General features: G+C 32.4%; 1 protein-coding gene across 1 annotated transcript in view; it reads right to left on the bottom strand.

Annotated features, from left to right (window-relative positions):
* LOC127730955 (serine/threonine-protein kinase dyf-5-like) overlaps window positions 1–6,591 on the bottom strand; it is a 35,922-nt gene extending 29,331 nt beyond the window's left edge. Inside the window, exons 1-2 of the mRNA XM_052239597.1 lie at window positions 6,565–6,591; window positions 3,164–3,441 (exon numbers count right to left, since the gene is read on the bottom strand). Coding sequence (XP_052095557.1) covers window positions 3,164–3,264 — 101 coding nt within the window. The 5' untranslated portion in view covers window positions 3,265–3,441; window positions 6,565–6,591. The remainder of the gene's footprint in view (window positions 1–3,163; window positions 3,442–6,564) is intronic.
* Window positions 6,592–14,565: the final 7,974 nt, after the last annotated feature.

Here is a 14,565-nt window from a genome sequence, read left to right as displayed (position 1 = left end):
CCTTACACTGTTTTAGATTATCTTTATTGTTCATTAACCATTACTTTATACATAATTTAAAAGCAGTGTAAGGGAGATAATTTCAATGATGTATTTGATTTATCTCCCTTACACTGCTTTAAATTATGTTTTGTACTAAAGTATTTGTCCATTAACCAGGACAACCTTGTTTTTCCCCCTTTTTTGCCCCTAATTCCTAAACGGTTTGAGCCATAACCCCCCAAAGCAAATCCTAACCATCCCTTTGTGGTATGGAAACTTGTAGTATAATTTCAGAGAGATCCATAAACCGTTCCACAGTTATTGTCTGGAAACTAGAAAATGCTCATTTTTGGCCCCTTTTTGGCCCCTAATTCCTTAACTGTTGGTACCATAACCCCCAAAATCAATCCCAACCTTCCTTTTGTGGTATTTAACCTTATGGTCAAATTTCAAAAAGATCCATTCACTTAAACTAAAGTTAGAGTGCGAAAACCAATATGTATTCGGACGACGACGACGACGCCAACGTCATACCAATATACGACCACAAAATTTTTTTGCGGTCGTATAAAAATGGTTAAATACCTTCATGACAACAAGTTTTAAAGAAATGTCAGTCGGATTTTGGCATATTTTGGGCATAAACATGAATTTTAATCACCTGTTCATAAATTCATATGTAAATACTTTTCTGAAGAAATAGCACAATTTTTAAAAGAAAAAAGATCTTATAATTACATTAGTTTTTCTGTAAAATGTTCCATCGTTTATAAAAATATTTATGACCTCATGTGGTTACTTATTTAGCCCCTAGGATAAAAAATATTAAGTATCATAAATCTATCAAACAATATATACATTTGCATTTCTTATGGTCACAAGGCATTATTCCTGTCATTAAACAGTAAAAACATATTCATACATTGCCCAACATATTTGCTTTAGGCCTTTTAGACTTCTTTAATTTAAGGGAAAACTTTCAAAATTGACTTGTATGAGAAACTTTCCATAAAAATTTAGATATGAGCTATGGATATACCCTAAACAATATTTTACTAAAAAATGTCTAATATAAATGTGACTTTGTTTATGTGAGCGAATGTTGCTTACAAATGTACATGTCAGTAAGTGTGGAACATCATTGATTATCTAAATGGACTTAACTATATGAGATATAAAGAAACACATATGCACAGAACCATATGTCTAGTAGTCAAAATGCTTAAAGCCTCTGTTCTAAATAGTTACCATATGTTTACTTTCCTTGATTATCCTACTTGGAAGTAATCAAAACAACTACTGGTATAATCAGCTTACATGTACATGGACAATAAGCATCTATTTCATTACTTGACAATAACTGTACTTTTTTTACAGCTATTACACATTTACACAACTACTTAAAATGTTAATGATTGTTTTTACAAAGGAACTCAAATACATTTTTCCTGCCAGGGACTGATCAGACTATACAAATGTAAGAGTATTTTAAAAGATGAAAAAGAAAATTTGTTTTCCCATAGGTTAAATGCAGGGCTTCTAAAAAAAATTGATCCAGCCAGATTTTTTTTCTCAATCCTTTAATTTATACTTTCTACAATGTAAGATAACTAAAGGCATTCATTGCCAACAAATCAAGGTTACCATTTATAAGATTGGGGAATCAAGCACAATAAATTAGGTTACATCACATGAAAATGATTCCTTCAAACTTTTAATATGGATTCTGTGAAATGACAGGAGATACATTAACTGACAGAACATCATTTGAAGCATGGAATATCTCAATACCAGCAATCAGACAACAGGCTTACGCTTGAGCTAAATTCTTTATGAATACAATTACACTCTGATAAGAAACTGTACTTTTGTTTTATAAGCCCATGCTTTCTAGTACTGGATGTTGACTTGCCTGTGATAAAACTGACAAAATAAATGAAACCCATGTATGGTTTGTGTCAAGCATATTCGAGTTTGAGTAGTTCTTTCCATGTCATTTCTTCGTAAAAATGCTTGAGAACATCAGATAACTGAATTAACTTATTTTTTCCATTTTGAAAGCTTTCGGGTGCATAATTAAATTTCACACCTGTGCATACATTGCACACTTATAATATCTTCATGATAGTACTGTAAATTTTATCTCAATTTTTGGTTTTAATAAGCTTAATCAATTTTAATATTGTTTTGAAAGTTGAATAATATATACATGTATTGCTAAAATTATTTTAATGAAAAATCAGTTGAACAGTAGAAACAACTTGAAAAGATAGACTGATGTCCAGTACTAGTTTACCTGTCTGGTAAACAGGTAAACTCTGCTCTCAGACAACCAATTACTGTAACCTTGATAGTACATGTTATAATCCTTTTGGTAAGGGGTATTTAATTTAAGGACTTGTTTTACAGCAACTATTTTTTGAGTCACTTAAATGACCGAAAAAGATCACCCTAACCTTAAGTATGTGAAATGGAAAATCGACATTTGGTATCTGTTACAGCCAGAAAAAAATTAGATTTGCAGGTCATGATTGGAAAATATGACTGTTTTAATTTGGAAGCCCTGGTCCAATGGCAATCTTTTTTGTAATGTATGTGCTAATACAATGTATGTGTTACTCTTTCAGGACAAAGCAATAAATATTTTTAATGGTCCCCAAAGAATTATCTTGGAATAAAAATAATAAAGATGTGGCCCTATAGTTGTTAGAAATGGAAAATTGAAAACTACAAGGCTCAGCATTTAATTTTAACATCTTAGTGTTGTAATCAACTGTTATCTCCTTGACTCATTATGTTGTCCTCTCTTGAACATGCGTACTACATGTAACTTTAAAGCTGATTTGACAACTTTATGGTAAACTGCCTTCAAGTTTAAACCAAAGCTTTATAACCTAATACCGGTTTGTCAAACATACCTGAAAACATAATGCCTTCTACTATTGAAGGCTGGTGATCCTAAATATTACTTTTGCAGAACTTAAGCAGGACATCAATTGAAAAAAAAAACAATAATAATGAACACTGGCATAAAACATGTACATGTACAATGTACATACCGGTACATGTAGCAGACTCGAGTACATTTTGTAAATGGGTAAAACTAAATTGGAAAAAATGATAAAAATCAAGTTTTTTAAAAAAAAGTTTGCTTCACCTCTGTATATCATATTCTACTTACTTTTTTATGGCAACACTTTCTTGGTTTTCTATACTTTTAGCCAACAAAACACTTCCATAAGTCCCATCTCCTAACTGTTTAAATATCTGGTATCGATTCATTATATCTGTTCTTATATTTTCACATGGAGCAAGCTAATGATTTATGTACATACACTAAACAACGTTTGTGAGTTGAAAGCACAGTGAAATATATACAAAAAATGAAAGCAAATCAATGGAGAGTGTGGCATGTCAACCAAAACAGGTCTTCGTCAAAGTTAGATGGTCACTAATACACTGAAAAAGAAACATTAATTTTACAATTTTAAAATGACAGATTTCATTTTTTCTCAAGAGTTTCTGTCTTTCAATATAAATTTATATATTTATGTGTTGTCTGAGATAAGTTCAGTTAAGCTCTTGTAACTGATTTTTACAGTTTGTTCTTATGCTGTGCTGTTACACAACTGTCCCAGGATAGGGGAAGGGTTGAACATTAACAAACATGTTTGACCCTGCCACATTCATTATGTGCATGCTGTAAATGTACCAAGTTAGGAGCCTATAGCTATAATTCAGTGGATTGTCATTGGTTTAATGTCTGTCATATTCAGACCTGCCAACTATAAAAATCCCCCATGGAGATTTTGAAAAGTTGGCAGGTATGCTGCTTGCATATTTGTTTTTCCTATATTGTATTGTTATAAATTAGGCTGTTAGTTTTTTGTTTGAATTGTTTCACATTTTTCATGTCTTGGACTTTTATAGCTGACCACAAGTTATGTTTCTCGTTGTTGAAGGTGCAGGGATCACACTACAAAATGTACTTCAGAACCATAGGGAGAAGTGGTGAGACTTAAAAGAAAGGTGCTCGTTCGCTCACAGCGCTTTAATGTTTGGGTTTTACAATATATATATATATATATATATATATATGGCCATATGTATCCTATTTATTTAATTCTTTTTTATATTGTTCGAATAATACCTGAGAATACTTAATAAGTTACAGTAACAGATGTCTGAGTTTTATGTCTTAATTTTTCATTGATATGTGCACGATTATATTTTTTCCACTTGTCAGAAACTTAAATAAATCTACAACCCCAACTCCATGTGGCCCAGGATTTCCAGATGACATATATCGAATGTTCCAGAAATTCATGTCTGTCAAATTTTACAGTTCAGGTTGTAGATTTATTTTATGTTCCCTGAAGGTAAAGGATCTCAGGGTAATCAATTGAAAAGTGAAGTAGTTCATGGTCATCTTGGATGGAATTGTAACTTAGGCCAAACAAAAATATGTGTCTGTTTAAAGTTACATAATTATTAAAAAATAGGGTAGGTATGTCGGTATTTCCATTTTATTTTATTTATAGCAACATGATTTTGAGTCTGACATGCGGTCCGTCTTGTCATGGTCGAGTTGACCATGGGCCGAATTTACCCATATCTTGATTGGATTATTTCCCTTGGTTAGGCCAACTAAAATCAATTAGCAGATTTTCATCCAGATTTTTGAAAAAAATGGGGTGGGTGGGAGGATTTTATTCTTTACTTTTTATTTCCTCCTAAACGTTTTTGTGACGTGTTGTTCATATACAAAGGGAATAATAAGCTTATATCATGTTTATATAAGGAATTCTACATTATTTTTCAAATTCTTAAATTATATTTCTGATTGGCAACCACTGTTCTACATGTAATTGCCACTTTAGAAACAGATTTTTAGTAAATAGCAAAAACGTGGAGAAATGTTCTCTTTTAGAATACCTAGATCAAATGTATTTTTCTTTCTAAGCTATGATTTGTACATGTAGTGTCCATTAAATGAAGCATATGCATTGGTATGCAACACAAATATTATGAGTACAGAGTGAAATGAAATCTCAAACTGTGTTGAAAATAATAGGGTTGATACTTTTAAGATTCTTATGCAAGGTGCAAATATAATTATAATGTAAAACATGAACTGAACTAAAAAGAAGAAGTTGTTTAATGACTCTATTGAGGGGCTGGGGACAGAGGGTGTTTGCTATTTGTCAACAAAAACGACAGCCTTGGGCTAAATCTAAGGGTTTGCTATAGTACAGTACATGTACGTTTGCCAACTCAATATACAGTCATAAATCGCACAAGTTTGTGCTTATGTCAATTACTTTATTCCAGTCATGTTTTTGTACCAATGTGATCCACAATTCTTGCGCTTTTGATATCAATTTCCTGACACAAAGTAAATAAAAAAATCCACGGTTTCCTATTCACAGAAATTTTTGACATACCGCAATTAGCATTATTGGGCACAGCCTATTACTTGAAACCCGAATCAATGCCCTTCTAGAAATCAACCTATATTCTCGGAAGATAATGTTGTCATCATTGAGCAGAAGAATATGTCGACTTATATATCTTGAAGAAATACGAAAACCAAAATTTGAAACAGGAAGTTTTGAATGAAACGAAGTTGTCAGCAATTGATTTATTTTATAGGAGACTCTAACTTCGCTTTTGACGAGAGTTCAGTTAATTTTTCACTATATGTCATGACGGGAATAAAATGACTTAGGGTCTGCGTAGGGTCGGTCATGTAACCATAAACAGACATATATTTTTTGGGGACCTTATTTTTTTAGCTTTTGGATATTCCTGGAAATATTTTGCACCAACATGCACACAAAAGGTAATAATTTATAATTATATGCAAAAATTTCTAGCTGTAAATAAAAATTTCATGGCAAAATTGGGTCACATACAGTAGATGTGAACAAAATTTTTTTTTGGAATTTAGATGAAAAAAAAAGGTACTGGTGTTATTATGTCATAGGAAGATGTCACAGCAAAAAATTCAAAAAGCCTTTCCAGATGTCATAATTAAATGGACTAGGAACATCTTCGCCAGTAATGGACATTTTATGGCGGACAAATAACAATAAGGTGTATACAATTTCTGTAGGAATTTTATACACTTATATAATATTTGAACCCTTTCTCTTTGGTTGCTGTCTGTCATATTTTTGTTTCGTTCAATGACCCTTTATTTATAAATTATTATGATTGTTGTCTCACAAGGAAATCCTTTAGGCCGAATCATAATGTATGTACTTATTGTGGTTGATACATTTCTGCATGGACATTTTGGTAGATTAACCGTCAGGTTGTAACTGGCATAAACTTATTGTATATTGCGTTCACTTCAAATTCATACAGCAAATGATTTATCAATCCTCAATAAATTTTATGGCATGTTTCTGTGTTTGCAAGGCTTTTTAAAATGTTACTCTAAATAGTAAAAAAAAACAAGCATACGCTCCAATTTTTAGTTTAATTGTGTATGCTTTTATGGTAGACCTGATTGGCACGATTAATAATAGCAGAAAATGGTGAAATTTGATCTTTTTTTCGGTCAATCGTGGATCTTACCTCCGCCATGACAGTTGTTGCTATTTGTTCAATTATTTGGTCACGTGATAAGTGTAGCAACCATGAAAATTTTGTCGGGAGTTATCTCCCTCCAAAGTTAAACAAGTATTAGCTTTATTAAAAAACTTGTCTGACAAATAAGATCAAATAACTACAGTCTTAGGTCAGAAGTGTTTCACCTTTGAGAAATCCCCTATTATTTCATATAAAAACTCATTTTAAATAAGAATTCTACTGAAGATATATGAGTCCAGATTGAATGAATATTGTTTTATAAAATGCAAAAATGTCTGCAGTTTCTTGAATTGTTTTGAAATATATTTTTTATTCATATTTTTGAGAATTTAAAGACATATGACTATATTGGAAAAAATGACACTTAATTTCAATATTTGTATGCAAATAATGATTTCTCAGTAATTACATATTGTAAAGAGTATTTCATAATAACCTGTACACATTTACGAGTTTAACATTCAAAATTACTTAAAATTCAAACTCCAAATTAGTTTTTGACACTCACGGTTTAAAAAAAAAAATGTTTTTAAATGAAATAATAGGTGAATTTCTGATAGGTGAAACACTTTTGACCTAAGACTGTACCTTTAAGACTGGATAGTCTTATCTTCATATAATTTATGGTGAAAATGGTGTTTTCTGAAAAAAAATCTTTGGTTAGTCCAATAAGAAAATCAACCAATTACTCCTCCAAAATGGAAATAATTCGATCTCAAATTACGTCATATTGAAACATATCTATATATTTAACTTATTTTTTCAAATTCGAATTGGGGGCCTCGGTGACCAAGTGGTCTAAGTATTCGAACTTATGTAAAACTAGCCTGTCAATCCCGCATGTAGCAGGTGCGCTCGTCTCCAATCTTAATCGACTAGGATTGGCAGTTTTCCTACCGAAGATTGATGGTTCTCTCCGGGCAATCCGGCTTCCACCACCAATAAAACTGACCGCCACAAAATAGCACAATAGTCCTGAAAGTGGCGTTAAACACCAATTAATCAATCAATAATTCGAATTATATTTTTAAAAGTTTTCAAGTTGAATTACGGTATCCTCAAGTATGTAACTATATTTTATTTCAAGTCTGCACATATATATAGATTACAAAATAGTAACATCATCTCTAAAGATCTCTCTCAACAGACTATAATCAGCATATAAAACTTGACAAAAGCAATATACAAACAAGAACATAAGCGCGTGCAGCATAATAAAAGAAGACACCGATGCACAAATAATAACAAAGGCACAAAGCAAAATAAACAGCATAGTATACAAATTAAACCACCAGAACAAAACAAATTAAATAGATAAAAACTAGGCACGCCTCTGTAAATTATGTAGAGGGATGTTGACAAACCTATCCACGCCTGAGGACCAAATATAAAGGCTAAAAATCGAAAATTATACCAATCACGATATAAACTGTAAATTTTCAGTCCATTTAATCAAAGCAAGGACTAGTTAAAACCTGGTTGAAAGCACCAAACCAGATATTGTCCTTAGTACCAAACATGAGTAGACTCCTTTCCAACAGATAATCAGATATTTCAACCAGAGACATATAATACAGTATTATATGTCTCTGTTTCAACCAAACTATAACATATACAGGACTGAGGAACGATATCGCAATATAAAAGGAGGAGTGCTAATACTAGTAGCCATAACCAGCAACCGTCTAGGTACACATATGCCTGAACTATAGACCAATTTTGAAATTGTGTGGGCTAAAAAAGTCTAGCTGGAAATAGAGACATGTACCTTGCATTATATTACAACCCAAAAATAGCAAAGGAAGAAAGTCTTCAAGAACAAGGTCACAGTCTAAAACGGGCAACAAAAATGCCTTCATAGTAGTTGGTGGTGATTTTAACCTTCTAGGCTGAAATTAATTAACAAGAACCCTTAAACCAGACTCTACTTCGTAAAAAAACACTACAAATTCCGTGACATATTAGATGACAATAACCTTGTACAACTCGTAGAGGAACCAAGAAATTAAGAGGTCTTATACATTGGATCTAGTGGTCACACACAACCCGTCACGCTTCACTCGTACCAAAGTAATACCTGACGTGTCAGACCACGATATTGTCTTCAGTGAAATAGATTCCAAGCATATTTCAAGGAAACAAAAACCAAGGAGAATCCCCTTATATAGGAAATCAAAGTAGAAAACTATTAAACAGGAAATAGATTAAACTCATCAGAATATCAAAGAATTAGCTGCAAATGAATGTACGTAAATTAAAACGTCGTCAGAACAGCTCTATATTTAAACAAATCAAGCAAATGAAACAGAGATAACTCCGTCGTGCATACTGGAATTATTTTTGAGAACATAGTAACACCCAAAGATGAAAACAATCAAAACAGTAACACAAAACTGTTCTGGAAATACATGATTAAAGCATTAGCGAACCGAGAGCAGTGGAGTGGCACCACTTCGTAGTGAGGGATTACTACAATCGCATCCAGTAGACCAAGCTACCAGCCTAAATAATCAATTCTAATCAGCTTTCTACACCAAGGATACATATAGCCAATATTATTAGTTACATAGTGTGCTAGTGACATAATAAGATATATATACGGGGTCAGTAAATTCCATATGGGGTGAGAGCGAAGCAATTGAACAAGTCTAAATTGAAAACAACGTTCAAACCTATGATTGCGTTGGATAAAAACCGCAATTTTTATACGTGTGCATGCAAAACGAATTTCTTGTTAGAGGAGTCTAAATACAGCACAAACAACATTTTTCAAAAGATCAAAAAAGTGAAAAAGTATATTTCAACAAAACGCATTTGACTAACAGGTCGAACAACAAATGTTCTTAAACCCTGCTGACTGCCATTGGCGATTGCCAAATAAACGGATCACCCGGTGTAATAAATGGATCTTAATTATAAATTTGATACCAAACAGAAAACAATAAACTTGCGGAAAAGATGGTATACCTCAAACAAAAGGTGCAAAGAATATATATATATATATATAATACCGTTTCGATTCCTAATATCACTGAAGAGACATTATTTGTCGAAATCCGGATATGGTGTACAAAAATCTTTGCACCTTTTGTTTGCGGTATATAATCCTTTCCGCAAGTTTATTGTTTTCTGTTTAGTTTTAAATTCAAAATTAAGATCCATTTATTACATCGGTGATCCGTTTATTTTGCAATCGCCAATGGCAGTCAGCAGGGTTAAGAACATTTGTTGTTCGACCTGTTAGTCAAATGCGTTTTGTTAAAATAAACTTTTCCACTTTTTTGGTCTTTTCGAAAATGTTGTTTGTGCTGTATTTAAAACACTTTAACAAGAAATTTGTTTTGCATGCACACGTATAAAAATTGCGGCTTTTATCCAACGCAATCATAGGTTTGAACGTTGTTTTCAATTTAGACTTGTTTTTATTTTTTCGTTTGGGCTTGTATTATATTTGCCTTAGGGTTTATATGATCCGTTCATCCTATTTTGACTCCTCAAAATTCAAGAGTCTATCCTAAATTGAGGCAAATTGTTGGGCTTTCCAAATACCGTTTCGATTCCTAACATCACTGAAGAGACATTATTTGTCGAAATCCGGATATGGTGTACAAAAACCTTTGCACCTTTTGTTTGCGGTATATCATCTTTTCCGCAAGTTTATTGTTTTCTATTTAGTTTTAAATTCAAAATTAATATCCATTTATTACATCGGTGATCCATTTATTTGGCAATCTCCAATGGCAGTCAGCAGGGTTTAAGAACATTTGTTGTTCGACCTGTTAGTCAAATGCGTTTTGTTAAAATATACTTTTTCACTTTTTTGGTCTTTTCGAAAATGTTGTTTGTGCTGTATTTAGACCCCTCTAACAAGAAATTTGTTTTGCATGCACACGTATAATCCAACGCAATCATAGGTTTGAACGTTGTTTTCAATTTAGACTCATGCTATTGAGATATCGAGACAACACCGCCTGCACTGTGTCCATGTGTATATGTATGTATAAGTGTACTTGAATGATTGTATCCAGTTAAGTTATTTTGGAGCTACGCAATTTGCTGCGTATGACGATAAGGACTGCTGTTTTAATTTCATAACTCTTCCCATATTTACGATATATGCTACAATCTGGTTTAACTATAAGATATTTGCGATTGACTAATCTAGCAGCGTTTGCGTGGCCAATTACACTTCAAATTTGTACTTCTGTGAGGTTTGCTCGAGGTGTTTTTTGTTTCTAGTCGACATTTAGAATTCTGAGTAATGTGAATCGCGCACTTCTGTACTTTCAATAAGCACACGTCTGTTTCACCGTAGCATAAAGAATTTGTCTGCTGCAAGGTAAAATATTTGTATGCCAATCATTGATATTTCTGCAATTTATGAAGCCCCCGAGCACAATCATTCACGGAGAAAACAACTAACCCCATAGAATATCACTCTAAATGAGCATCATAGCTGAAAGAGTACTCAAAAAGCTAAACCAGTAGAAGGCTACGAAGGGAAGCACTCTGAAATTTAATACCTTACTTTCTTATATTACTTACATAAACGACATCTAAGTCTGAACACATTTGGAATCTACGTAATTGCTTTTAGTCCTTTAGTTTACCTTAAACTTTTTACAGAAAAGTGTATTTTCCGATCTAATTAAAAGATCGAGAAAAGGTGATCAGCAGGACTGATGTTTCACTTAAATACTTGGAGGTTCAAACAACAGGTTTTGAATAATGTCATTGCTATGTTTCTGCAATAAGTATCTGCAGTTGAAAATTTGAATACAATAGTTTTGATAAACGATACGAATGACATAAACATATTTAGCTTAAACTATTCAAAAAGCAGAATTTACTGACTTATGTTTTCAACTTTGTATTTGATTCTGATGAATCTTATGTTCAAAAGGCGTACCAAATTATAAGCTTTGGTATCTTTGCTCAGTTTTTTAAGATAAAGTTGGCAACAGTAGTCGCAAAACAAATCGATGAAGAAGACAAATCAAGGTAACAAACTAAAAGTGAAGGAATATGACGAACTCCTTAGAGCGAGACCGTCGACAGGATAAGCGTCTCCCGCTATGCATGCATTACCGTCACTCGAATCAATACTCAGTCAAAATGTTACAATCGGGAATGGAACACAAACGGTAAAATTACAGATAAGACAACTATTCTGGCTAAGAAAGATCTAAGACTGCAAAAATATGTCGCTAGTGAGTTAAGATACTGACATATCGTATTAATCAACCAATTCTTGATGGTGACCATAAATCTTATGTAGTGTCGATTTCAGTCGTTCTTTCTCACTACTCTGATAGAGCAGTTTTGTGTAAGGAGAATATCCCTGCTAATGAAGTCCGTATAATATGAACATACACAAGCATAACTATACCCATATGTAGATTCACAAAAACTCTAAAGAACATTTTAAATCTCGGCCCTTCTTTCAATTTTTCCCACGCTTTACACCACCATACCACATGATGAATTAAAAACCCATCCAAAGTAAATAATAAAAAATACTTTTTCTCCATAAAAAGGATTCCATACAAATCTATACATATATAATGTACCCTTTTGTTGTTTCAATGCTTAACATATCGAAATTTTATAGAAAATCCACAGCCTAACCCCTTGTACTCTAATATTTAACAATGCGGTGCCTGATAGATAGAGGATCATTGCATGCAGTGCTAGCAATGATTTCCTTAAAACAAGTTTATAAATTAAGACATTGATTAAAACAAATATAAATATGGACCAATTTAAATACACCTTCTAGGGTGCGCTCGACTTTAGTGACTCAGCACGAGGTTTATTAGAATGTGAAGGTTTTTATGACTTTTTTGTAAACAATAAACGCTAGCACATCATGGACAAACAAGTGAGTAATCTATGTTTGAAATTTTATAACGATAAATCTCTGTATTAAAGCCTTAGGATTTTCTGCAAAAATCTTGGCTTTTTTTTGCCACAAAATCCCCATTTTCTATTAAATGCAATAAAACAATAAATAATATTCATTACTTTGAACAAAGTTTCCCTTTTGTATATGTAAAAAATGGCACATCTCTATTATTCATTATCTTTGCTGTTTTGATATTATTGCACTTTGAAAATTTCGAAATACAAATGGCTACAAAAGGGGTCATCAACCTTGAAGATATTCGGCATATCATGTAAAATATGAACCCGATGATAACTCATGCTACACCAAAGAACAAATGATCAGTATTCTGGAGTTTTTCAATGACAATATATTTGTTGAATTTGGAGGTAGAATTTTCTTGTAGATTGTCGGCATTACTATGTGAACCAACTTTGCGCCTCTCATGGCCAATCTTTTCATATTTTCATAGTTGGAGTTCCTTTAGACTTGTGTAAAAAAATAGTAGATAGGAGAAGCTATATCATTTAATTTCACATACATGTAATTTGATGATGTTCTCTCCATTAACAATTAATACTTTTCTTATTGGGTCCTATTTATATATCCTCCTGGATAAGTAATTAAAGAAACCACAGACACGAGTCCTCCGTATCATTTTTAGACATTTACCTCGAATTTGAATCCAGCGGTCATCTCAGTACCAGAGTATATGACAAACGAGACGATTTCAATTTTGAAATAATAAATTTTCCTTATCTTAGCATCAATGTACCAACTTTACCAGCTGCAACTCAGATATTCAAAACCGTCATCGGTGTCGGAACCAGGGTTTTGTCAAAGACCTAATAGATAAATATTCAGTGTCAATTTCACAAATAATACAGGATGGTGTTGAGTTATATATTCAAGGTGCTGACGTTATGTAACATTTTATTTACTTTGCAGTTTTCCCTTTTTGTTGGCTTTTTCGTTAGATTTACTTTTAAAGTCAGTTGTGTTTGTAGATTTATGATATATGTTTACACAATTTTGGCGGCTGGATCCAAATTATTGTCACATTAACCAATTATGTCTAATTGGTTGCTCACACAATTTATCAAAATAAAGGAACTGTAAAATACCAGTGAGAAGTTTAGCTAGCTATAAAACTAGGTTTAACCCACCGTTTTCACCGGAAAATGCTTGTTCCAAGTTTACTTTCCTGGTTTTATGGACTTCTGCCTTTTTTTATTTACCTTGGAGTTCGGTATTTTTGTAAATTTTTGTGGAAGACGTTTTTTCTTTTCATATTTTAGATGGTTTTTATGCATTCTGATTCAAATGAGTACAACAGAAGTCACACATGCACGACTAGTACATATTGTAACACCGACTGTTTTATGTGTTGCTTTTGCTGTTTTGCTTTTTGTTTTGTTTTTTGTATTCTCAAACTGAACTACGACATATATCCAACATTTGACAAAGAAAATGAACCATTACAAAAGCTTGATCATCGATATTTAGATAATATACTTTATGATTATATTGATAGCTACATGCCATATATGCTTTTTCACTCATTTGGTCTTTTGGAAAATGTTGTTTGTGCTGTATTTAGACCCCTCTACCAAGAAATTTGTTTTGCATGCACACGTATAAAAATTGCGGTTTTTATCCAACGCAATCATAGGTTTGAACGTTGTTTTCAATTTAGACTTGTATATATATATATATATATAAAACGTCTGAATAATAGTCAATGATTTTTCCCACGAGGGCGCTGGATCGTTACGAGTAACGATACATGTACACAATAAATAAATTATATAAACGCCTAAAAAGTGTACACAACAACACCAATATCAAAAAAGGAACTATAAATGTAATTATTTATAAATATTTCGGATAACAGATATCCTTCCTTAGTAAATATGATTGTGATGTTGAATGAATCATATATCAGTCTACTTAGATTAAACTATAACAATCTTGAAATTTTTACAATAAAAAAGTCCAACCGAACATCAGGTAAGACGCTTGCACAATTTTAAATATTTGTTAAACACGACATAGGTTATATGACTAGTTACAACAGAGAGTTCAAATATATGCTTTAAATA

Source organism: Mytilus californianus, unplaced genomic scaffold, assembly GCF_021869535.1.
Source record: "Mytilus californianus isolate M0D057914Y unplaced genomic scaffold, xbMytCali1.0.p SCAF_1, whole genome shotgun sequence".
Taxonomy (NCBI): Eukaryota; Metazoa; Mollusca; class Bivalvia; order Mytilida; family Mytilidae; genus Mytilus; species Mytilus californianus.
Note: the sequence above shows the minus strand (reverse complement) of the source record. Positions and strands in the feature narration are given on the sequence as shown.